The 27,296-nt window shown below is 44.7% G+C and overlaps 1 protein-coding gene across 3 annotated transcripts in view; it reads right to left on the bottom strand.

The window, feature by feature from the left end:
• The window catches only part of LOC122573568 (Krueppel-like factor 6), a 292,071-nt gene that overhangs the window by 238,946 nt on the left and 25,829 nt on the right, over positions 1–27,296 (bottom strand). The window contains exon 1 of one of the 3 annotated variants that reach the window (XM_043740112.1): positions 18,698–18,888. The exons of the other annotated variants lie outside the window; for them this stretch is intronic. Coding sequence (XP_043596047.1) covers positions 18,698–18,703 — 6 coding nt within the window. The 5' untranslated portion in view covers positions 18,704–18,888. Of the gene's footprint in view, positions 1–18,697; positions 18,889–27,296 lie in introns of those variants that run through there. 3 annotated transcript variants of the gene reach the window in all.

The following is a 27,296-nucleotide window of genomic DNA, read 5'->3' as shown; positions in this document are numbered from 1 at the left end:
GATAGGTTACGGCTGATTGCAGTAATCTTCGCGTCGATGTTCCGTAAAAAAAAATCTTGGAAATCCTAGCGCGAGCGTGAGGCATTACTAAATAACGGTACGCCTAAGTACGGGCTTTAATGCACAGGAGAAAATATAATCGCTCGAAGCTTCGAGGCCGACACCGGAGAAACGCGTGTCTCGTGTGTGGCCCAGAAATGCGTCTTCCCTCTATCCACGTCCACTTAAATTCGTGCTGATGACACGGAGCTGCCAGCGACGAGCCGATTAGACACGCGAAATCAAATGTATATTGATTCTTAAGGTATCGATCGTTGTCGCCTTAAACGTTAGAAAGTCGATTAGAATATCAGAAGGGAGACACGCGAGCGATAGACTACCGATTCGCTCATATCTGGTACGTGATAGCGAGTAGCCAGATACCTGGCATCAAAGAGATAGTAAACATTGCGGTTCTGAGTCTTGTTTGGTCGAGTGTGACAAGCTAATGGTGTCCTTGCTCCATCGAGTCCCCGATTGAAAATACCGCGGTAATGTCTACCAAATCGGACCAAAGTGAGCGGATAGTGTACGGTTAGTCCCAGATGCAAGTGACACGCGGCCGATTGCCAAGCAAGAGGAGAAGGCGAATGTCGAAGGGGAGGTGTTGGCTTTCGAACCGAAGCACGTGAACGTTCTACTAGCGTATCAAAGGAACCTAGAATATTTATCTGGTTTATCTTTGCTGCTAATTGTCGACGATGAAGAGCCGTCGTGTGTGAAATTTCACGGAAACCCTTCTTTCGTTAGTTAAACGCGAAGCTATCGGAGATAGAAGAGGGATAAACGTAATAAGAATCTGTTTAGGCGCCTGCACTTACGATATCGAGCGCACGATGGATCATCGCGCGAACAGTAGCGCGACGCTGACTTGTGCTCTCGCTAACGAGCTAAACTCGTGACACAACCTTGATTCAGTCAGCCAGGAAATATCGTGCGCTTCCTGCGTTGATAGCGATGGCATTACAGCTGCGTTCAAAAGCCACCTACGAACCTAAACGGTTAGTCACTGACCCATTTACATAATTGCTATCTTAAGTTAACTCTACTTTTCTTCCAGTTTTCCTTCCCGAGCTCGGACTTTAGTTTCATTAGGAATTAGCAAAGTAGTGATCTAATCGACGACACATTCCCCTGAACTTCTACCACATGCTTCGCGCGAAACGATTCACTCGCTCAGTTCCAATACATAACCAACGATCACGCTTCAAATCCAAGTCACGCCCACCGTATGTGTAATTAGTTCGTTCGCACAGGGAATATGATGTAAGTTAATTATCCTGCTGGTTTCTTTTGCTTCCGTCACGCCTCTTACGTCGTACAGCAAGGATTGTACGGCCATGATATTCCCGTTAAAAAATATTTACCAAGAAAGATAAAATCGAGCGAAAGAAGATTCTCACCGTAGTCGCCAGTTTGAAGGTTCGCGCGTATTTTACGCAACCATTCAAGAGGCATAATATGCATCACTGATTGGCATCGCGCCTTGTACCCTCGACAAACATTCCTACGACACGTCCTCGCCACAGTGGGGTTTCGTACGGAACTGACGACTTTGTTAGCGTAGCCTGATGTAGATAGAGCACCGCCCTGTTACGCTGTTGACCATTTGAATGGTAGAACCTAGTCGACTGTAGGTTACCGTGCTATCGATGCCGGTGTACAACGTCGAGGTAGGCAGCGCAAGCGCCAAGGAGTCTTCGGGCTTTCCGTGAAACACCTTCGCGAAACGTACGACGTTACTTGAGAAACAGGCTCCCGCTAGTGCCACGATACTCGAGGATGTACCAGGAGCGAGTACCAGAAGATGTACGACGAGGATTCGGTTCTAAGGTAGACGTAAACACAGAGGGTGTTAACGCGCGACACTGAATTTTAGTAGCTGCCAAGAATTCTACCTGCAACCTGTCGCCAGAAAAAATTACACCACGCCGTTCTGTTTAAGCGATCTTATCGACAAGTGTCTCGGTACCGTCACAACGCCTACGGTTTGTCTAAGTTTACCGACTCTATATAAAGCGAATTCGCTTCTTCAGTCGTTAATAACTGTAACATAGATTAGTTGGATTGATTATCGGAAAATTTCGTGTCGAGCATGATCTTTTAAGAAGGTCTCTTTGAAGGATTTTTCATTGACATACTCGGACTATAAAATAAGAGGATCGCTATCTCCTGATAAGGATCAACGGTGGTGTTGGATGAAGTATTTCCAAAATTGGAACGCGAAGTTGCAGCGCAAGAGAAGTCGAAGACAGCGTCCGACAACCGTAATTTACATCGACGACCATATTTGATCGCAAGATTAAACGCGGCAATGAAACGAAGGAATACCCGAGGTGTACGCGAGGCAGGTGAAACGTCTACGATCGAGCACGAACATACGGGACGCCAAGGTGCGGCATTCTCGATCGATTCTCGATGCACCTTACGACCTTTGCCCGACGCATATGTGCCGTACGCAACGCTGTACAACGTACCTTCCAAATTATATATTCGTTCGAGGCTAATCGCTGGTGTCATCCTTTCGTACGTGGAAGCTTCGTAATTCGGCACCGAGTCGTTCATCTCTGGTCTTTGGTACGCGAGAAAGAATGTTACAAATTTGAATATCGCACGATAGGTAATTAATAATAAAATAACACAGTAATTGAAAGATGTATAGTTTCGCTTAAAAGGGGTGTTGGAAAACTTTGAAATGCCACCGCTGTCCTCTTTGAACCTCTGTCCAGTTGCAAAGAAACCTAACTCCGTATGACTAGCTGCTGCGTGTATATCGAGAGTTCCAGTAAAGAAAAAAGGATAATTTCAATAACTTTCTATGATTATGCCGCGAAGATACAAACACCTTGTGTTTTCTTCATTCGAGAATTCATGTTTGACGTGTATGTACGATGAAAAATTCCTGCGAAGCTATCGATAGCTCGGTTCATGCTGTTTTCCTGGAAAAGGATTGCAACGAAGAGTCCGTCTTGCACAATTAACTGCTGATTAATAGTTACAAGCTTTTTCTGCGACATTTACGATTATAATCCCAATAGCGGCGTTGCGCGCGGCCAATTGGACAACACAGACCCATTCACTTTGATTAGCAATCATCGGGGACAATGAGGCGTAAACTTAATTGTAGGAAAAAGAGGCTCGACGTGCTAGATGCGCTGTGCGAATGTGTGCACGAGAGAGGCTCTGTCGTCTGTGTGAAAAGCCACGCGAAGGAACTTCGCGTCGAGGAATAATTACCGTTTCATTCATCGATCATTAAGGGACATATTATCGAATTGTGCGTACGTCGGCCGTTGACGAATATCCGGTAAGTCGGGCGCAACCCTGTCGAGGAATTACGTTGTGTCGGTTGGCTGGCCACCGCTGTACAACTGTCAGGTGCAAATAAAACCGATAACCACTTCCGGCTTACAAGTTTCAATCACGGATAAAAAATTGAAAAAATCTTCTAGCCAACGTGGTGCGTGTCTTGATGGTCGTAAATAATATTTACTCGAAACCAACGTCACGGTTTTTTAGATATCGTGCGAGATTACCGCCACGTAACTATAATAGCGTTTAATGCACTTTAACGATTGGTTTAACGATTAAGCGTAGAGAATCGCGCACCACCGCGCGAACTGATGAAGATACCTCGATCGACCATTAAGACGTTTTCCGCTTCAAACGACGCGACGTTGACAATCTTGATCGTTGATCGAAAAAAAATGTACCCGTCGCGACGGGTAGTCCGTTTTCATCCGGTTTCTTCTGCGGTCGGCGTTTTCGCAGCGCTTCCTTCAACGAAGCGTAATCGTCGAGACGAACCCGCCTGGATACACGCAGCGTCTAAGCCGAGACTCGTCTGGTCGGGAAGAACGAGCGAGAACCAAGTTTTTCTGGCTAATTTGAGTAACTAGCGGATACCGGGAAACAAAGAGAGACTGGACGAGAAGAAATCTTGATGAGCGGGCGTGGCAGCCGTGCTGCCGCACAATTTTATAAAGATCCGCTCGGCTGCTGTGCCGTCTACAAAGAACAGCCAGCGCTAAGGGAACCGCGTGAATCGACGGTCGCCAGAACTCGCCTAAGCCTCGAGGAAACGAGTTGATGAATCCGATCCATTTTTAACGAAATCTTGGTAAAAAGGTTAAACGGCGTCCGTGCCGTGCGTGGTCGACGGCAAAATTAAATTAATTATAAATCGTGGATGCACCATGAAATTCCACCGACCGTTTCTTACCGCGGTCCGCTTCACCGCCTATGAGAATTTACCGAGACGTTCGAGCGTTCCTTGGTCAAAGATCGTATATTCCCCCATGCCCTGTTTCAATAGGCAACACGCGGCACGTAATTCACGTATCCCACGAATTTCACCTCTTCTTCTATTTCTATGTTAATTCGATCGAAGAAGAAAGGAATTAGCGATTCTGAAAACGCCATAAGGGCGACGAACTTCTCGGAACGATCGTTCACACGCTCGTTCTCGGACTTTTTGCCCGATTGAATTTAACGATTCTGGATTACCGATGCCGAGCTTGGTCCCAAGGCGGTTCGTCGAATGGAATTCTCGTACAATCGGGTCGCGATTCTGCCACGAAGGACGATGGATCGCGACAGAGAGAGAGAGAGAGAGGAGGCAAGGGGGTTAGAGCGGGAGAGAAGGGCCGAGATGAAGCTCGCACAGTCTCATTACTCTCGCAAGCCGAGCTTATTACTTCGCGAACCGCAAAGAGGGCAAAGCAGCAAAGTGGATATCTCTCGAGGATACACGTTCGCGTACACGCATTAGTCAGACAGATATTAGGTAGAGGCCCGCTGGGTGGACAAGCTGTTAGACGAATAATACATCATATTGTTGAGAAACGTGCCATTCATTACGACAATGTATCTTTAATGATTGATTAACAACTTTGGTGTACCACTGTAACCCTACAAGTTACTAAATTGTAATCGCAACGTGTATTTTAGATGATGCTTATGTAAACGATGAGTGAAGACAGAGATGCACGAAAGAATCTTGCTCTTTCGTCGGATATGAATGTGACTGTTAATCACAAATTTAATTGAAAATATAGTTGGGACCATTAACGGGAATCTCGTATGTTTCCATCGGTAATAAATGTTCGGAACTATTTTATCATAATGAAATGCGTTTCTTCATCGATGATTACTACACGGGCTACGAGAATCGAACATAATAACAACTTCCTTTACAATTTTCAATCGTGTCGTCCTCGAAAGCAGCAACATTACCATCGCACAAAGGGGATTAAGATTTCACCGTGATGGAGGGAAAAAAAATCGAAGCTTCTTCTCGATCGTGTTCCGTTATTATTAATCGAGTTTATTACGGCGGCTCCACATCAAACGTTGCACCGCAAAAGTGCGGATAAAAGCACACCTGCTTCGACAGTTCGCACCGTCGCGTCGAGCTCTTACACACACCGTATACACCGACACTCTAATTGCGTTCTCGAGTTCCTGGCACGACTTCCCGAAGATGTAGCGCGTCGCTAGAGCCTGTTTACCCTAGACCATGCAGAAGGGTTACAGCCAGCGACGTTAATTTGCCGACAATAAATGTAACGCGTGCTCTCAAATGAATTTTCTCCGTACTCGGTTTCTGATCGGCTAGATAAATATTTGACCTGTCAGTTGATCCTTTCCTGCCGTTGATAATACGATTCCGCGAGACACACGATACATCTTTTTAAAGAATTTAGTACACCCAGCTATCAACAGACACGCAATTTTTTCAAGGTACAGAAGTAAAAATATTATCGACATGTTTCTCTCAAACTTTCATACGTCTAAAACGAGCCATTCACTTACGAGTTATGTCGACGTGTTAGACGGTACTGTTATTCAAATTGACGCGTATCGACGCACGCGAATGTCCGAGCTCGTTGGTTCGGACGCTTAAAAGCAAGCACTCGTGGTGAAGGAGCGTACAGGTGAAACGATCTTCCCGCACGCTCCTTGGTTCCCGCGAACGCCTACAAGAAACAGTTTCACCGTATTATTAATACACATATATATATCAAGGAAACGCGCCTAAGTACCCGCACTTAATTACTTACTGCCAGAACTGCCAGCTACCGCGACATGGCCAGAATGAACGATAGTTTCAAGTTGGCAAGTTGTCTTTCGTTCGATTCTCATCGAGCGAGAACAACGCCAAGAACGAGAGTATAAACTCGGACGACCGCGACGCAGTACCCTTCGTACGACGAGTCCCCAAAGAAATAAAAGGCAGAAGTAACGCGTCCAACACGTGCAATTATATTTATATCGTGTATCTGTCAAACCGACCGCCCCTTTAACGCGTATTTCTTTAACGCGTAACGACCGTCTTAAATAAACGTTAATTGTTTCCATATAAATTCGCAAATTGATACGTGTCACCGGGAGATAAAAAGATGTGAAACGGGATATAAACGAGATTTCACGGATCCGGTGAACGCCGACAGATTCATAGTACGATGCGAATCATCGTTTCCGAGAAGGGAAAGTTTGCCGGCACGAGATATCGATTTTATCGAAAACCGGCTCTAAAGATCGAAGACGTGCGATAGATCGTACGCGTAAGCCACGATCGATATACAAATTACTCGTCGACAGATTCACAAACGATTTCTAAAACCGATAGGCGATACATTTATAAACCGTTTACCGGGACGTATCGACAACGGGCCGCAAATGGACGCGTATTTATGCTTTCATTGGCCGATCGAGCAATCGGCGGCTGGCGGCTTCAGCCCGTGGCTCAGCATGAATAACGACTTTCCACTGATCGCAGAAAGATTCGCCCACATTGGCCTTTGAATCAATTATGTACGATTTATATTTATGCGCGGGTCGAAGAGCAAGGGAAGTGGACACGGGTCCACCGGTGAGAAGGGACGAGAAGTTCGGAGGTAACAAGAGTATACGGTATGCGTACATACGAGAAACAGAGGGGCGAGGATCGAAAGAGATAGAGACACAAGGGAAGGAAACGAGGGGGAGAAGGGAACAGATGCGAGAAGATGCACACGAGCTCGTTTGCAAAAGTATCATCTCGACGGGAATAAATCAAGGCTGCACCCAGATTTCAAAGCGTAAGATTACAAAAATTAATCGACCTGACGTTCAGTGCGATAAAAAGCGTTCTGTGGTCCTCTTTTTTTCATTTCTCTCTTCTCTCTCGCCCTCTCTTTGGTCTCTCTCTTCGTTTGCCCCCTCCTCCCGAAGGTCTTCTGCAGACTCGTCCATGGACACATAACGACCGTGTGTACGACGGAACTCGTGGGGTTTATATCAATTACACCGATCGTGACCATAAAATTTCGATCAACAAGCCCGGGACGTCGTTAATTGCACCGCACGCTCCTTTAAACCTCCGAATAAGAACAGGGCGCAGATCGTAATCGCGAGCACTCCGATAATCTGTTCGATCAACAGAAAGAGACGAAACACGATCGGTCGGTGGATCGAACCTTATCCACCGAGGTAATCGAGTACGATCGTTGTTTCGTCACTTTCCTTCGATACTTATTTATTCGCCGATAAAATTCCTGGAAAACATTAACGATCGTATTGGACTGACGTTCGACCGCACCACCCATCCTTCTCGTCAGAGCAATCGACGCAAACTAACGATCTAACGCGAGACTACGTCCCTGACGTATTATGTTACGCCACTCGATCATAATAATTACCAATAATCCTTCGCATTTAGGAGTAATCACGGCGTAGCGTAGCCTTGGCCCGTCATTCCGACAGGGAACGCTCACGAATGTGAGACACATGTAACGAGACCCGCCGCCACTGCCTGCGCCATTCCACACGGGGACCCAACTCTGACTTACGGACTTTGATTTAACGTACGCGATCTCGTACGCGAACGAAACGGAAAGATAATAATTTGATGATTCATGCTCCTTTCTTGTAAACGTATTGTGGCCGGTAATACGTTATTTTCAAGAACGTTGTTTCAAAAGGTGGTAAAAGGAGACTAACACTTAGCGAGTATAAAGTTCAGCGAGGGAAGGTTAGTTTTGTAAATAATACATTTTATGACACACAAACGGGATGGGCTATCTTTGCAGCGAGATTACGTAAGGGATTATACTAAAATCATTTCACGACGTCGTATTTTTAATTTAACAAGTACCCTCCGATGTAACGAATATCGCGTGCTGTACAGTTACGACGGACGAGCCTCGAGCTGTTTGACGAAGTCCGGACCAAACTGCGTCCAGTTAAAGAAGAAAAAGCGACCAGCGAAGCTTGAGATTTACACGACGCGCAAAATACTCGACAGCTTTTTTCTTCTTTAAAGTCAGTCGTTAAGCATCGCGCGTTGATCGATCTCGTGCGAATTTGCACCACCGTCAGCTTCCTTTCGACACGGTTAATTAAATCATCGCCGATGATCCCTACAATTCGAACGTACATATTTACGAATCGTACAACGGCTGCAACTGATACGAATTAATAAGTTAACGAACGAGACAACGAACGTTCGATGTTAAATGCTGGCATTACGAAACAGTACCAACAACTGAACATTGCTGTACCGTTACGTTATACGGCAATAAGTTGCAAGATATTAGTGCCAACCAGAAGTCTCCTCCCACGCTTTATCCTCGTTCCCACCAATCATTCCGACCTTAAAACGCAAGGAAACGCGTTCAAATTGCAAACTTTATCGCTCTTGTCTCCGTCTGGATGTACTTTTAAACCCGGGCGTCCCCGATCGAAATCAAAGTCATTAAAGCGTCGCCGTGGTACGCGTAGGACATTTTTATTCGCTGCTGTAAAACTGGCGAATAGATACAGCGCGTTTCATACAGACGTTAGGGGGGACAAGCATTCCGCGGCAGTGGCACACAACGACAGCATAAAAGTGCGACTCGATAAATCTGTAGGAGCGTTACGGTAGCGGGCGTCTCCGAGTTCTGTCCTCCTCGGCTACTCTGCGACAGAGCCACGTATACACACGTACCGGCGATACACGACACGTTGTCCCGGTGATATTAACGCGATACGACGAAGGCGGTGCATATATATTCTTTCGAAGTGGCTCGAGCGTGTCACGTATGTGTACGGGGAACGCAATGCCGTTAAAGATTTAAGGAGCGGACTGAAACGCCTCCTTCCGATTAAACGATAAAAGGGGAAATAAATGCGAGGCATGCGTTGCACACGCGGGCCTTTTGTCGCTTGCACGACGAATAGGATCTCCGTGGTCGGTTGATTCTTCCAGATTTCGCCTTACGTGCCCCGTCCACGACTGCGCGCGAGTCCACGGGTCGAAATTCCACGAAATTGCAAATGCATCGAATTAATGGAATTCCTACGGTGATATTACTTTCGCTGTGCTCATCGAAGATAATCGCGGTGGATAATCGAACGCGAGGATGTTCAGTTTTGCAGCACGTAGCGGAGGAATGAACGTCAACGAGTCTGGTACTAATTATCTCACGCTTATAACTTTAATGCTGTGGGAGGTGGAAGATAAAAAGCTCCGCACAGCCGGCGAACTGTCCAACGAGCTGTCACGACTTCATGGGCTTATACGAGCCAGACGCACCGGTCACATATTTGTACAATTAATACGCGCGAGAGTACCGTAAAGCGTGGACCCAACCGGCCGGCACTGGCAAGGCATTAACGAAGACGGCTCGCCACGAGAAAAGTATCCGCGTAGGTGTTAAACGTAAGCACACACTAAGCGATAGCGTTTCCGAGAACCAACTTCAAACTGATTCTTATTATTAAATTTTAAGGCGCGGTCGCTTAAAGTGTCAGCCGATTGCAACGAAAGATTACGAATAAAAGTATCTCGATCTCGAGCGATATGACTTATAAAACGCTACGAAAATTAACGACAGATATTTCAAAGTTACAGAGCAAATTATATCGAACGTAAACGCACGAAGCTGTACTACACACATATTTAGGAAACATCTGATGGTACTAACGTACCAATTTGGGTGTACAAATACATCCGTGTATGAACGACACGGATGACGTATGCGTGAGTTTAGATACCGGTTTTAAAGGCGTTTTAAGCCTGCAAACGTTTCAAGGTCGGGCCAAGATGGTTCCTCGAGTGTCGTTTCAAGGTGCCGGAACGTCCGTTCGACGCGTACGTCGGCCAACGTATGTGGGTCAACCGTACGAAAAGTTAACACGAGAAGCTCGTCAGAAACGGCGGAAAGAAACGTCGATGCCAATAACGTGGCGTGAATCACCCGCGTGTTCATCGATATTCCTCGTCCCTTCTTCGCGCATCTCCTCTCGTTTGTCGCGACGAGCTACTGCTGGTCCTGCTACCTCTTACGTATATTCATGCAAATTGATCGTTATCGGTCATTACGCTCGCGGTGCACCATCGTGTTGCTCGGCCGTTCGAAAATTACATCGACTTTTGCTACGTTTCACCAACCGATCGTTCGTTAACCACACGCGCGGTAAACGCTGTGCGAGCTGCAGCTCCACGTGTCCGATTAATTATGAATATGACGTCGAACTTAACTGTAACACCGTTGCACCGTACAGTGAGAGCCGATCTTATGCATATTATGCGCCATTATGTCGGACGATATTTGTATTATGCGCGTACGCTGGTCGCGTTAAGGCTGTCGCATGGGTGCGGTTCCCGTGCGGCACTGCACGCTTACGTATCGGACAACTATTCGAACGCCAGTCAAATCGCGACTGGATTTATCTCGGCTACGATCCGAATCATCGATGGATTGGAAACAGTCAGTTCCGTGTTTTAACTTTAAAATCGATCGCCTCGGAGGAATCGTTCGATGATCGCTAACGATTGATACAGTAAGAGCTATAAGGAGGAGAATCACAATCGATCGAATTTGTTGATTCGATGGTTAAATATGTATTGTAACGATTAATAACGAGTCAACAAACTGCTCCATTTATCGGTGCGCCACGATCGATAGCGTAGCGTGAACCACTCGCGGACAAAGTCGTTCTCAAGGGAATCGAGAGGAAAATGGCAGCTAATAGTAGAACGATTTCCCTGGATACGACAAGAAACACGATACGATACCAATCGGTCGTCCAACGGACTCGAACTTGACAGCAGTCGTTATTCAAATCGAACAATGCGCGTTTTTTTTTCACCGTTCGCCAACGTACGTTGCGACGGATTAAAGGAAAAAGAGATAAAACCTGCTGCGAGACCTTCCAATCGATCAATCCTCGATCGAGTAGCGGTCAACGATGGACGACGTGCTCGTATCGGCCGTGTATTCGTAGCGCAATAAAATTAGCAGCATTTACAACAACGCCATCGAAGGAACAAAGCCCGTTCTACAATGCTCTACACTGTAAAAACTACTTTATTGCGGTTTGCACATAGGCGAGAGACTGCAAGTAATTATCACGCGACTAATTGACGCTTTGCTACTTTGTCGATTATACCGCTTCTCCGGTTCGATCGTTCCTTTCTCGCAATGACTTATGAATCTGTTTAATCCAGTGGCCCTGACGAATTACTAATGATACACGATCAATGATTTGCAGAACGTCCAAGCTGCAATCTCCACGAATTGATCTTTCCAATAAAGAATACGTTCTAATGTTTATTATTAAAATTCTTCCCTTAAAAGTCCTATTGCTTCAAACCTGAACGAAAACGCAGACACGGAAGCGTCTCACAGCGATAATTATTAATGTGGACACGAAAATTCTGCGATCTAGAGATTTTTAAAAGATTTCGCATGAAAAAAAGCTACTCCGGCGAGTAGGCAACGGTAACGGCAGAATTTTTTCCTTCCGCTTTCAACGTATTCCAGTCTACAGAGCGACTGGAATTCAAGCGTGACTCTATCGACATCTAGTTAATATAAAAGCGTTCACGCACATGGCAGCGCGTTATACAATTCAATCGGTACAGTATGCATACGCGTGTTACTTGCACGCCCGGCGCAATCGGAGCACGAGGCTTATTTCGAAACTTCGTACGAACGTTTGTTTATGCCCACATTCTCGGCAACCACTGATAAATTAATCTCTCATGCTAATACGTCCAGCCGGCTGACACAGTCCGTGTCTCGAAAGCACCGCGATTTCGTATCCCCGTGATCCCCGCATTAATTCTCCATCGCTTCCGGATTTCATTTGCCGTGGGAGGGGACGGGGGGAGAGTTAGTTGCTGGAAAATGTGTACGTTCGTAGATTACGTAGAGGGGAAAAAAAGGAACCAGGTTATATACGCAGACACGCGTCCATTTACATCGAGCCGGCGCATTATGCGAAACGGTTGTTCCCCTCGGCCGCGGCGCGGCGAGCCGATTGTACGCTCGTGATTCGGTCCAAGATGCTCAACGTATTTCTTTGTTAATCTCCGAATATAATATAGGATATAACTATCTTTTACGAGCCTCGGGGTTAAAGACGCTTTAAAACGGAGAACGTACGCTCGGTTTTGTCTAAAATATCGACGAGAGAAACAGAAAAAGGGAAGGAAGCATCGGTAATTTATTATTTCTATATTACGTATCGTTAAACGACTTCGTTGTAACTTCATACTTCTTTGCTTGTGTCTTCGTTAGAAACGTTCCAGCTGTTAATCGGGTTAATTTCCATCCCAGCCAGAGTTCCTTGGACGAGAATAACGCGGTATAAAAACTTTCGATACGAAGTAAAAGCCGGTAGCTTTTAACGTTAAAATTTAGAGGGATAAATTTAACGAGATTACGTAGGAAGAAACAAATGATCGTAGTTTATAGATGCAATGCATCTCGTACGATGCGTTCCGCATACAACGATCCTTGTCGACGATCCAATCGCTGACGCGGCGATACTTTAGGTCTAATGTCAAGGTTATGCCTATCCAGACAGAAACGTCGTAAACGGCTTTCCATGCGCGGTGGCGCGGCGAAGAGAACACGGAACACGGAAAAGGAAAAGTTGGACGATAAACGGACTGATGGACTTTCCCATGCTCCACCTCCACGGGAGAGCCGTAAACGTCTTGTCTCTCGATTTAAATGTCCCGGCATCTACTGGGTTGGGCAGATCCAACAGTCGTAGCCATTGCCGCGCCCTCGTGCGTCTTTACGTGTTACGCTGTCGCATTGGCGCAGAATATGACGGATTTGCTTTCATCTCGGTTCGCTATTACGCGATGTATTTCGAGCGTGACGTAACCGAAATTTTATCTTCGAACACCAATTTTAGACAGTCGAACAAACAACGAAACGGAGCTACTCGATAGACAAAAAATAACACATCGTTTGAATTAAATTTCTTGCCGATTAAATTTTCATTTTTGTAGCTTTTGAAAATTCGTCGCTGCGTATCGATTGGTTGTAAATCGTTTTTGTCACTTACTCGAGTGTACACTTTAAAGACGGCTGAGTAACCGATAAATTGGAAACAATGCTGAATTCTCTGTTCAAGGCTGATAAGGAAGGTTAAATGTTAATGTTACGTTGACAAGTGTCACGGTTACCTAATCAAGAACAGTCGCACTCCGGCGATAAGCGTAATTATTACGTAGCTACGAGCATTTCACGTGGAAACGCAGTAAAATATGCTTATACGAACAGATGCTTGGCTTTCGAGAAGTTACGATTGCATATATGAAGATACAGTACATAAAGATAGATAGAAGCACTGTTTTACATCGCGTCCATAATAATCTGCTATTCTTAAGCTGAGTTACAACCGTTTGGCACGCGAAGAATCGATCTCCCTTTTTCCTGGCCTATATACCACGGTGAAATCTTAATAAAAAAATACTTTACGCGATACTCCGTATTAAAAAATGTAGGTTGGATTAACAAAGCTTGAGGTGAAAGTCGAATAAATTATATCTTTTCGTATGATACGCAAAAATTGAAAAATATCGTATCAACCGGGTGTAACGAACGTTCGCTTCGCGAAAGCGTCGAATAACAGACGGTCGTTTAAAACTACGGAAACGTTTGACAAGAACATTAAAAAGTATGATGATATTTGAAATTTGCAAATCTATAAGCGAAACCTTGAAATTAATATTCGTACGCATGCAGCGCATCGCGGTTAATAATAATTTCATGAAGGTCGCAAATGAAAAAGGCTGTATTAAAGGAAACTCGAACGCTCACCGGTAACTCGTACGTTATACACCGTAGTATTACATTCCTGTTACATTCTCTCTATCGCAACCGCGGTGTATAAGAGCCAGAGAGTACGAGAGACTTTTACGAGGGGCAATGAATGTCCGTACGAGGAAGTTCCGTGAAGTTCGCCCATATATTATTGAGAACTTATTAGAATTAATTAACTTTTCACCCGTACACCATATCGCTTATTAGCCTCGACGACCTGGTTGGTCGTTGGCGTCGTCGCAGCGACGTTTCCATTATCGGCGCTCCTCGAATTTATTTGAAATTACGTTGGTTTACGTCGCGGTGTAACACGCAACTTTAATAAACAACGTAAGATCAATCTCGTTCGGATGCTCGCGCGATCTCGTTGAATCGAGGACAAATCGATGGGAACTTTTGCAAAACGCTCCTTAACTTCGCTCATCGTCTCGTTCGAGCGATGCTAATCCCTTTCAACGATCAAGGAAGAAGATTAACAGGGGAGAAAAAGATCGAGAGAAACGTCAGAGTTGCTCGAAAAGAACGGAACACCAAGAGCGGTAACTGAACGAAAGGTGGAGAGAATGGGAAGAGGTAGGAGGGAAGGTGAGGTCGAGGTGATTCGCGGCGAGGCGAGGCGAGGCGAGGCAAGGTGAGCTCGGACCCACCTGCAATTATCCGGTCTAATGAGCAAACAGTCTGTTCTACCCCTCTCTTTCTCTCGAGTTCCCTTGTTGCCCGTTTCTCTCGATTCTGCTCGGTAGACGGCCCATCAGAAACGCGTGTACTTGACTCTGCTCTACCAACAACCTTCCACGGTCGAATCCTCCTCCACCTCCTTCCTCTTCTTCCTTTTGCCCCAACCTTCACCTCCACCTCTGCCAGTCCGATGCAGGTTAATGAAGATTATTAAATTAGTACCTCTCACGGGCAGTTTTTCCACCGGACAAACGTACCAGTGGCTTTGCCGCTCCCATCGATACACCGTCAGCCTTTCAGGAGAGCCAACTGGTTCGTTAACGTCCGTACACGCTGCTCTCTCCCACTTAGAGCAGCATTACAAAGAGCCAGGACTGAAAAATGGAGCTCGAACCTCGGTGATGCCGGTGATGGTGGAAAAAAGAGAGCAACCAGACCGAGATAAATGCGAGGTACACGATCGAGAGTACAGCCTGGACAGCAGAGAACGAACCGACTATCCCATGGACTGCAACGGACCCTGAGAATCACACAGACCCGAGATTTCAAGAGTTTCAGACTCGGGTCAAAGGGCAGCCCCGTTTAACGACACGTGGAGGGCAGCATAGCGGGTACGTTGACCCTTGATTTCTTGATTTCAGAAATAGAAATGATTCGGCATAATTGAATCAAGAGGGACAGAGCTGAGTTAAAAGCAGATGAGTCAGCTAGCGAAGAAACTAGGTGGAACGAAGAAGACACTGATTACAATGAAAATCATCTAAACGCGTATAACTACAATTTTTGCGCGGAAAGAAAGATTAATAAAACGATTGAAATATATACTAGGAAGACTAGAAATACATACATATTTACATATATAAATAATAATAAAATTTAGAAATAAAAATGTGCTTGAAAATATGTATCGAAAAAATCAGCTTTCGTACAAATTTTAACAATTTATACGTTTATAACGGAAGAAGTTTGTTCGATAGTTCGTCCGAAGAAAATAATTATTTCGCCGTGTTTCAAGCTGGCAGACAGCATCAGATTTCTCGGACGAACGCCTTCCGTCCTTCGACGTACGAAATGGTCTCTCGAACGGAGGAGAGGAAGACGACGATCAAGGCGTCGTTCAAGCAGGATGCACTCATCCTACCTGGACTGTCCGCCACGCCCGCCATTCACCTTCAACTTGGTCTCTCTGTCGCGGAACAAACGCGTGTGTTGTAACCGAGGCACACAGACGATGCACACAGCGAGCCAAAGCGGCTGAAAAGCAGCGCAGAAAATAGCAAACCGCGGAGAGGAGACGAACGCCAACGGCGGCTGATAAATACCAGAATCGAAACCAGTCTCCGACAAATTGTCCCGGATTAACGCGAGCCTATTGCTTTCCACGAACGACAGAAAATCGTACCGGCAGAAAAACGCACCGGCGACGTATTTATGGACTCGTCGAGCGCGTTACGAAGTAATTTGTTCCGGAATCTCGTGGTTCGGTAAACGATTCGACGCTAACGTTTATCGCCCCCGTTAACATCCAATCGTAAACAATTCGCCCGACCATTCGTCCCTGTTTTAACAGAGCGCTTATAGTAAAGTACTTTTTCCTTATTCGTGTCTCTTTTTTCGCAGTTTCACAGTCTTGGAATTACGACGAATTTTAGTAGCTCTTCCGTAATCGCGATTTATTCGGCGAACATACCGATTACAAATATATTCGAAAGTCTATGATATATCGTCGCTCTGGTTCTTAACTGTTCTATCTTCGCTGGCTTCTAAACGAAGAAGACTGAGTTTAAAGTTAATGAAGTTTAATATTATCGCGCGAACTTGTTACTTAAAAAACTAGATAATCGTTGTTTTCCGATCGTAAGTAAAGCTTCCATCGTATTATCGTGAAATCGTAATCCTTTGTACCGATCAGACGCATGTGCATCGGTTAATTACATTTTTTTGAAGAACGAAGTTAGGACAGTTGAGAGGTAGGGCGATGATAAGTAGCTGATGGTCGAACAATTTTCGAACGTATGGGTAAATAGAGATTCGTATCGTAGAGCGTGGAAAATGATTCGATACGATCGTTATTGTGATTTGCGAGAAACAAAGAGCTCATCTAAGCCGACACGCAGCTACCGTATCTCTAAAGTAGACGGTCGAGTCTGCAACGGAGATCGAATATACAGAGAACCGTAACGCTTTAATAGCACTGGCTTGCATTTATTCCGACAGTCCATAACTCCGCGATCCGTAATTGCCATAATTATGCGACCGCTGGTAATTGTGGTCGATCGGAAAGGAATTGGGAGGAGACGACGGTGCACGAGACTTTCCACGTCGCGTCCTTTTCGATGTTCCCAAGTGGACGTTGCATTTTTTTTTTTTTCACTTACATGTTTTCTTCTCGTAAAATTTGGTAATCTCGATTAATTTCGCATACGAGGAAATGGCAAGAGTGGAATCCGAGATTACTGTCATCAGATGGCCGCTAATAATCGTGGACAAGAAGCCACGAGGACACGCGATCAAGAAATATATTCCACGCATTCCAGCGTGTTTTCAGTGTGTACGAGCAAACGTACATTTTTCGTTGCTGCAAGTTCGATACTTATAGGGAATTTCGCGTGTAATTTTCTGGGAAAACACGAGGTTGCAACATTATACGCGGGTTGATTACAGTGGTTACGGTATATCCCGTAATCGCTATCGATTAAGAAGCACAGAGATCTATAATATATAAAATGTTTGAGGGCTATTGTGTTATAATTAATAATTTCTCCGCACCTCCCTCGAGCCATAATTCCGAGCAATCTGTTGTATCTGCTTACGTTGAAATAACTCCCTATATAAAACACTTTACTACTTGACTCCTCAATTGGAAACCGCAAAAGCCACAATGATCGTGTCCCAAGAAATTTCGCTGCTGGCCAACTGGTGCATAAATCTTTTTCGAATTGAAAGGAAAATTGCCTCGAACGCCTTACCAGACGAAACTCGTACCGTGTTGTACACTCTCCGCGTATACTATATCGAGCAACACCTGAAAGTTTCCAACGATCTTTCGATGATCAAACCGAAGATTAGGAGAGGCGTGCGTAGTTTTTCAACGAATTTTTTTATCTCCTCGTGTAAAGGTAATCGGATTACGCGAACCTAGGTATTACCTTGCGTATTGGAAGAAAAGGAAGGTGAGAACGATACATTGTCTGGGCCCACGATGTTGATAAAGGCTTAGCCGATGTTTAAACGAGTTGGAACCTTTGGTCGGGTGCAGCTGCGGAAATGTCCGCTGAAACGAGGTGAAGGCTACCAGATGCAGATACACGCGGATAGTCGCGTATTAAGGTACACAGACGCGCACGCTAACGTCAGTGTCGGCGTTAGGCCGCTTAAAGAAGCTACGGCGATGCTTAACAGTGCATAAGTAAGTAACTAACAAGCGAGTTGCATAACACCGCGGCCGTCGCCGCCGCCGCGATGTACACCGGGTGCCGAGAGTTCGTGCAAGACGTTAAGGTCTCCCGGCACGGCAACACCACGTCGGCTACCTATCAGCGATTGCGTTAACCTTAAGGCGATACCGCCTTCTACACATATATGTAGGTACATATACCTGATACGCTCGTTCCACATACGAACCGCTGCCGCCGCGCGATATCGTACGTACTAGTTCGAACATTCGACCGTTTCCCGCTATGACGCGCGATATATTTCGCGAATAAAATTCGTTTAATCGTACACGCGATTCAATACCGATAAAGTGGAACAAATTGCGATACGATGAGGAACTCGAAGAAACAAGCTGCAGATGTAGTAGAGTAGAAAGAAATACGTTTGACGAGAAATCGCGGTAATACAGCGGCAAGACGAAGTTTACGTTTTAATCGATTTTTACTCCTTACCACCATCGTAATCTGGTCCGACTAATTGCTTCTACGAATCCAGAGGAGGAGTTGCGTTTCCCGCAACAGGTGAACGAACCATTATCGAGCAATCCACGAGGACGATGAACGACAGATAACAAAAAAAAAAAGATACAAAAGACTTTCCAAGGAACGAACGACACCCGGTATGTAGGCGAACCACGCGACGTATCGTGCGACACAGGAGTAGGGCGTGCCTGCAGTCGCTGCACACTGCGCAGTTTGTTGTACGCGCTGCAATCGTCCGTATGTACCGAGATGTGAGAGTTACACGAGCCATGTACGTGAACGCACATGCGTACGCAAACAGCTGAGCGAGCGGCGCACATCGACGAGCCAAACTTTTACGCGACCAAACGTATCTAACGAGAACGTTTCTTCACGAGCCGTGGAGAACCTGGTCAAAATGAGACGCGATGGCCAGCCACGTAGACCGTATTACGCATACGGGAGAATACGAGTACGTTACGTGCGACGCGCGACTGATGCTTCCTACGAGTTTATTTTTAGAGTCAATCAATGGGACAGAGTTACCACGATGCTACGAACTTTTCTCGAATGCTGAGAATTTTGAAATCTTACACGTTTTTCGGCATTTCAAATATTTTAGCGTTCGCCTACAACGATTCCGATTTTCCGTCGATGAGGCTGACCCTATGAGGAAAATTTTTTCGTTTCACCTTTAATTAAAATAAACGCCTGACAGATGAGCGACTGCCTTTTAAATGCATAGCTTTGAGACCAAACGCTCGTATCGTTTTTCACTCGGATGTTTCATGACTTGCGTAGATTTAGAAACGATTACTGATAAGACGACAAGAGCATCTGTTTTTGCACTCGGGGCAAAATGTCAAGTTGTCCACGCTATGGAACGTTGGACTGTTTCAAAGAACAACGCGCGAGAAGATAGACGCTTGATAATAAACCTTCGATAGTAGACTGTCTAACGAATAATAATAATATCGTGAAAATAGGAAGAACGTGTTTTTCAATATGAAAGTGAAAACGACGGATTAAATGCTTTCGATCGGAACGCTTTCTAATTAATTTCCGCAAGGTCACCCGTTAACGAATCTATTTCGCAATTTTCATCCGTTGCATCTTTCTTATCTTCGGCTCGAGATACGGTGCTCCGACAATTGTTCGCCGCTTGTAGCTTATGATTAATCATGCGTGACAAATTTATCATGTTAACTCGGTTGTAACTAATCTGTAATTTTCTTGCCGATCACAATTATCTTTTTACGCGGCGACAGTCGCCTCCAAACAGGTCGCGTCTAACCTATCGTTCTCGTTTCGCGAGTTAACGCGGGAGTGCCCGGGAAACCATTAAGAAAACCGTGTCGAAGCGTTCAGCGTCGTTGTCCGATAATAATCGACGCGTACGTGTAATTCTAGTTCGCAGATTCGCAACTGTCCGAACGAGAGCCAAGTGTTGACCAACTTTTTACTCGATCGACGAATTTTCATTCGTAAAAGCAAAAGGTATCGGAATGAGCATGAAACGATTTGATATAGCAACGAATCACACCGTGGATGACGTTCCTGCCGTAGTCGAGAAGCATGGAGCGTGTCGGTGGCAAGGGTCCCCCTACTTCCGGCGAACCATATCCGGCAGAACGCCCACCTATATCTCGGTCCGCCAGACCGTGCACACTCCCTACTGCCACAATCTACACTATCGTCGTCCAATTGTAATAGATATTCTAGCCAGACGAAATTGTTCGACAGTTGTACGCGACGATAATAAAAATTGATTCCTCGTCGACGGTACCCATTGACGTTCCCATTTGTCAAGTTTCATCTTCGAAAGAATTCGGCCAAGATACGCGGAGAAGACACGCCGAACGGAAACGGAGACTTGGCTTGCATAATAGCTATATATATATATTATTGCCACTCTTTGATGGAGACAAACATTTCTAAGAATGAGCGTATATAAGAAGAAGAGGAATGAAAAATGAAATTCGTGTCCTTCGGAAGTGGATTTCGAGCGAGTCTCGATAAAGTAGAACGCATCCTCGGGAAACGTGGGTGGAATAATTTATTCTCGCTCGCAAATCCGTCCAAGACTTTACCGGACGCGCAAAGTTTCGTACACGCTCGTAGTATCCAAGGTTTTCTACGAAGAACCGCTTTAAATAAGATCTTGAACAAGCAAATAGACATCGTAATACGTAATGCGAATCTGGCACGGTGGAAGAAAGGGTGATTTAGAAACTTTGTAAGTGGTCGGCTCGCCGGAACGCTCATCGATAGAAATTCGATCGAGACGTAAACAACTTCACGAAGACGATGTAAAAAGAAAGAGGAATGGGCAAAAACGATATTATGAAACTGCAAAAAGGTTGTGCGTGCCGCGGCACATGCCCCGATGCATATAATGCCGGCAAAAACTTGTAACGTCTGTTCTCGGCCGTCATCTGCCGATTCGATCGCGTCAGTCTAACCGTACGTTCATCCAGCTTGGAATCTAATATAAAAATCAAACTCGATATAAACACGAGGCCGCTAAAGAGGACCCGGTGCGGCGTACCGCGTCAAATAAAATCAATCGCCTCTAATAAAAAAACTTACATAACGTTAGTCGAACGTCTCGGAAGATTACTATCCACCTGTATCGAAGCGGAATTGCCAATTTTCCCGTTGGTTAATAAGCCTGGCGGCCGGGTCGAATGTCGCGTGTTCGTTGCTAGATAGGCGCTAGAAGACTTACGTAAGAGGTCGTGAACTTCCAACTGAAATCTGTTCGATTTTGCGCGCCAATATTTATCGCAGTCGCATCACGTTATCGTAATTAACTTGGCTGCAGAGTAATCCGACTCGTGGCGAATACGCGCGATACGCGACTCGACTCGGGCAATTTTATCCAATCCACGTGGGTGTCCGCGTATGGACCAGCGCGAAGGTCTCCAACCACATGACGCAACCAGGAAAGTAACCAGTAACTGATAAAGCCGATAAACGATAAAGAACCTTTCAACCCTGTTCCGATCGTGCCATTAACCATGAGCGATACGACAAAACTGACCAACCGTTGCTGCAGAACTCCAGCTGGTACGTTCGGTAGGATTTATCGGTCGAATGGCATTGTTTTCTAAACGCTTATTTAGTTTATTATCTCAATGCGCTGCTTAGAACCGCGATTAATCGCCAAAGGTATCTGTAATGTACTGCATAAGCTGCGTAAGCTACGTACGACTTGATTCAAACGGTATGTTTCACCGGTAATTTGTTCATTTTCAAGTATGCGAAGACAGGAATGTTGGCAGAAATGAAAATGATAAAGGAACGAATATAATTGCAGACCGTTGGATAAATTGCTTCGGTAAATCGTTCAAACCGAAGCAATGTCGGACGGAATAAGTTATCGCGTCGTATTTCGACACGTTTCGACCGGCGAGCTTAGATTAACGTCGACGATGGACACGCCGCGTTACCAATGGAACGGACAAAAACTTCGCAGAAAATCACTCGAGGCTTCGAGCATGAACTATTCGTGCGCTCGCAAGAATTCCCAGACACGATGCAAGTAGCAACAACCGATAACTGTCCTTATCGTATTTCTACGCTTGCACAGGGTCAGCGTTCTGCTATCTGTTAATCATTTCGGTCTGCATGTGCAAGTAGTTCTCGAGTTTCCAATTACACGTAACAAGGAACCGGTTACTCGAACGATATGCTATATCAGCGGAGACAATAAACCAAGAACAACAGACACCGGCTGAACATGTAATTGCGAACGTTCGTAAAAATCGTCCAACTTGAATCTTCCTTCGTCTCGTAACTCCTACCTCAATTAGTCATTGACTCGTTCTCGAGCCTCTGTTATCGTTAAAATACCGATACCACTCCACCTGTCGGTGACGTGTAGCCGACGCAAAAATCAGCGACCTCGTCTCCACAAACATCGCGTCAGATACGAAACGTGTATAGGAGTTATTAACCGATGAAAATTACAAGCGTGCGTTGTCGAGCTTGCAATCGGAGGATAGAGCCAGACATTTCCAAGACGTGTAAGTCAACGGTGCGTTAGGGCAAAGCTAACTCGAAGTCAATGTACACTAACCATTTGTCATGCTTGGTTACTGCGTGCTTGGCTATCGAAGTGACTTCATAAACTCACGGGAGAACACCTGCGGTGCGTGAGGATGCTCGCATACCTTCTATCCAAGTGTCAACCTACCTGTTACCTAAACAATCTGATACCGCGAAGCTTAACTCGTGGGGATCTCTAAACAAATCGATAGCCGATTCTATCGACGATCCTTCCGTAGTCTTCCGTAACTCTTTTTAGATTCTATCCGAGTGGAGAATTCGTGAAAGTTGGCAAGTTTACCGCGTGCGACTCTCGTGCACCACGCGTGGAATGTACCGATGAAATTACACAGATGCGTTTGAACGTGCTAGGAAGTGACACGGCGAAACGCTAGAAATAAAAACCGTCTTCCACGGTTCAACGCAACAACGGTTTTGCAGAAACACTTTTTACCGGTGTGATAAAAGGAAGGTGTAACATTCCGTACGATAAACTCGAGGAAATCAACGCTGCGAAGTTTCCTTTTTCGAACGTTCTGCGGTCGAGAAAAAATCCCAACGATTCGACTTCTACTTGAAATTCGATAACACTTGATTCTCAAACGGAGCTTAGGTCGAGAGCTGCGAATATTTTTTGAATGCCCTGCCTCCGATGTCGTACGAAGAAATTAAAGGATGAAAGAGAAGAACGTAAGGATATTAATTCGCTCGAAGGTTGTGTTGTGTGCCGTGCGTACTCGCAGAGGACGTTAACAGAACGCTTTACCACTGAACACAACGCAAATCCACTGAATCCATTCTGTTGTCCGAACGAATCGTAACGGCTTGATGGAACCCTAGAGATAGAAACGGCAATATATGATCTCAACGGACACCGCGTAGTCAGCTATAAAACGGACGTAAAATAATGTCTGACATTCGAATTACAAAACACGTGTAACTTTGGTGGCGAGCATCGTTCAGTTGCTCGTAAAATGCCAGCGCGAGATACGATTCACCCATATGCACTTTGGATTACGTTCTCATTTTACAGGAATTGAGTTTAAACAACGATGATACGTAAAATCGTGGCTTCTCTATTCTCAAAGGGTTCAACAGGGATGCATCTTTGATCTTTGCTATTACGTCCAGGTACTTCGGACTTCTCTCGATGTAGGAAATTTGTGCCAAATAAGGAAACGACCGTGTGTACATCGCACAGTCAGAGTAATCCCTTTATCGGGCGACAGATTCGAATTTAGTATCCGAGACGTTGCATCAATTGCAGACGCGACACGTAAGTGTCGAATAAACGAGACGATTCCGTAACAGGGGTATTCACACCCACCGAAAGTCGAGAATAAAATTCGCGATCCGTAGCGACGCGCAACGATGCAGTGCGCGAGACATAAAAGGAACAACAATTATTCAGTGTTGCCGCAAGGAAGTCACCCACCAGGGCCTCATGCTGAGACGATCACGTTCCATGGACCGGTTCACCGTACGATATCGTGAAATCCCGTAACTACAACGAACGTAACCTCGCTGAACGGGATCGAAATTTCTCCGAAGAATTGGATTGTCAATTATTCCGACTTTTCCTGAAATTATTTCAATTTTTCTTTCATATCGTTAATGTTACTTTATCGCGATCCCATGCAGTATATCTGCAGAGGCGTATAGTTTAACTTCTTTCGTAATAACAATATCCCTCGAATAAGAATACTCATATCGATAGATAAAATAATGCAAGAGCGCGATCTATAGAAACGTACGTTTATAGTTTATTCGATTGGGCAGCTATAAGAGCAAACGATGAGTGGCGATTTTAATTATAAACAGACACGTAACTGGCCAAGAGATAGTAAGACTACACATCTCTACGCTCAAGAATTTAATAAATCATTTTCCAACTGAGATATAAGGCGAGAACTCTTAACAAGAGGTGTAACCGCTACCCTACGATACGCAAGGAATGCGATATATCTTGCATTTGCAATTCGCTTTTTGATAATTATGGACGGACATATCGCACAAGCATGCTTCTTACTCGGGATTCCTTTTACGTAACGAGCATTTTATTGAAACGCGATACCGAGCGCCGTACGTTCTTCGCGAACTCGACGATAGCTTGAAAATTCCTGAAAAGTGGAAAATTGAAAGTGACGTGACGTGAGAACTATATCGCGATATACGATCGTAACAGTTACCGATGAAAACAGATCTACGACGTATGGGAAGGAACGCGTTCAAATATTAATCGACGTGAACGCGCCAACGTTGCCTTCTTATTTTTCCAATGGCGAACTGGTGGCATAAATCGTTCTTGAAACGAGTGCAACATCAAAGGAGCGATAAATCGTAGCAATGGATCTCGCGGATTAATTCTTCCGATATAGACAGCACATTTAATGCAGTTACCGTTCTGTCGAGGATATATTCGCGATCGCAACCGGCATTAATTCCGTGCTAATAAACCTTAATGACGGCTAACGTACGCGTAGGAAGCTCGCTAATGACCCTCCAATGATACAACTTTCTTCTAAGTATTATCGATAATTTCGTACTTTCGCTTTTCGTGTCTTCTCGTTTCCTCGGCGAATTATTTTCCTTCGTATCGAACTTCCCGCCGATGATACCCGATCGTTAACGTCGCTTCTTTTAATCCGAATTTGAATTCTTCTTTACGAATATGATTTTCGCAATAGTAAATTTCCTTCATCGATTAACGATCGTTTCGATATACATCTGTTTACGAGTTAAGCGTACGGGTATATTATCACTTTGTTCGTGTCTTTGGGACATTTATCACTCGTGTCGGATATAGGCAGCGTTATATGCAACCATCTGATTCCGCGGCAACACTTTAAACATCGAAGAGGTAATTGAAATTGCCTCTCTGTGGTACTTTCAGAAAACCGAGAATACACATACTGTTACTCTGTGCTTTTTTTCCTTCTGATGAAATATGAAATATCTGATGCGCGGTACGTATAATTTTATTATGCTCAAAAGATCACAAAGTGGTATGAAAATTTTCGAGAACAGGTTCCGGTAAAAATTTATTACATTTTTTACGTTCCCAGGGCAACCGGGTAATTTAAGTTTCAACAATTAAGCTGATCTTTCGTGAAATAAGCTGCAACGGGTGGTTGTCGGTAGCAGGAGGTTTGATTGATCATTAATAAACATTAATGCCCAACTTTAAATTGGAGGCTCGTTCGATCGATACAGAATTTATACCAGAGCTTTCTCCAAAGCAATCACGAAGAATTCTTCATCGGCACTCGATAATTATTCACGTAATAACTCATGTCGCGAGTCGAACGATAATTCATACGTCACCTTGTAAGCCGTAAATTACGTTATTAGCGTTTTAATTGCATGGTTATCGATTTATTCGGATACGCAATATCGTTAAAAGTCACACACGGCGTTAGTGACCTTTAGCTTTTAGCCACACGCGGCACAACTTAGAAGCAATAAAGTATTACGATCGTCGAGTTATTTTTTAAGAATACCATATTTATTTTTCACGGTTGTTAAATAATTGTTATGAAATGTTAACTGATTCGAGAAACTCATAAATCTAATCGGATATTGTATCGTCTTACTTTATACCTACGTTAATCGTTTACTACTTTCCATAAAACAAACCGTGTCACAAGTTTTTTAATCTTCTCGTTGCAATTTTTATATCTTCAAATGCACGTTAGTTAAAAGCAATACGCTTTCTACGTCGTGAGAAACTTCTTTAGCCCTGCGGCATCAAATAAGATTTTTTCTCGGGATCCGATTGTCCCTTAATATCGTTTGACAAAAGCATTGATTTTCGTCGGTATTTCTTTTATTCGTGTACCAGTGGCTCAACTACCTCGCCCCATTTGTCCGTTTTGGGCGGCAACGTGCGGAAGAAATCTTTCCGGTTTTGGCGGTATAACCGGTTTTACCTTCTTTTTTCGTTTCACCCACCACGTTGATGCACTGCGACACGAGACCCTCGCGAACTTTTTAGCTTTTATTTATCGATGTATCCATATACGTATGCATACGGCCCTAGAGATCGCGGAATTCAATGATCTTCCAGCACGAAATGTTCTTTGCCGTTCCCTCGCGTTCCAGCTCCATTTTTATGCGCGTGACAATATAAAGTGTTATTCGCGAATAACACGCGTAATTTGCATATGTAAGTTACTTAGAAATCGTGTAGCGAATGGATCGTTTGATAAATTTCAGATAGACTCGAAAGGTTTCAAAGTGGACAGCACATTTTATGTTTCAAAAACGCTGTTCAGAGATACGCTTATCTTTCTAGATCGTAACAACTTCTCAAGCTCCCACATAGTCGATCCCATAGACATGTTTGGCTTGTGCCAACGGACGATAACCTAAAGCAACGACGCTGAAAACGTGAAACTTCGATAGAATACAAACGGACGAGTAGAACGATCGAATTACTCCAACTTACTCGAGCAACGTTCTCGATTATCAGTTTGAAAGAATCAAATTTACTTACCAGACAACGTCTCTGAGTCGCAAGATATCGATAAGGATCAGCTGG

The sequence above is a fragment of the Bombus pyrosoma genome, linkage group LG12 (assembly GCF_014825855.1).
Source record: "Bombus pyrosoma isolate SC7728 linkage group LG12, ASM1482585v1, whole genome shotgun sequence".
NCBI classification, from domain to species: Eukaryota; Metazoa; Arthropoda; class Insecta; order Hymenoptera; family Apidae; genus Bombus; species Bombus pyrosoma.
This window is presented reverse-complemented; position numbering and strand designations above follow the sequence as displayed.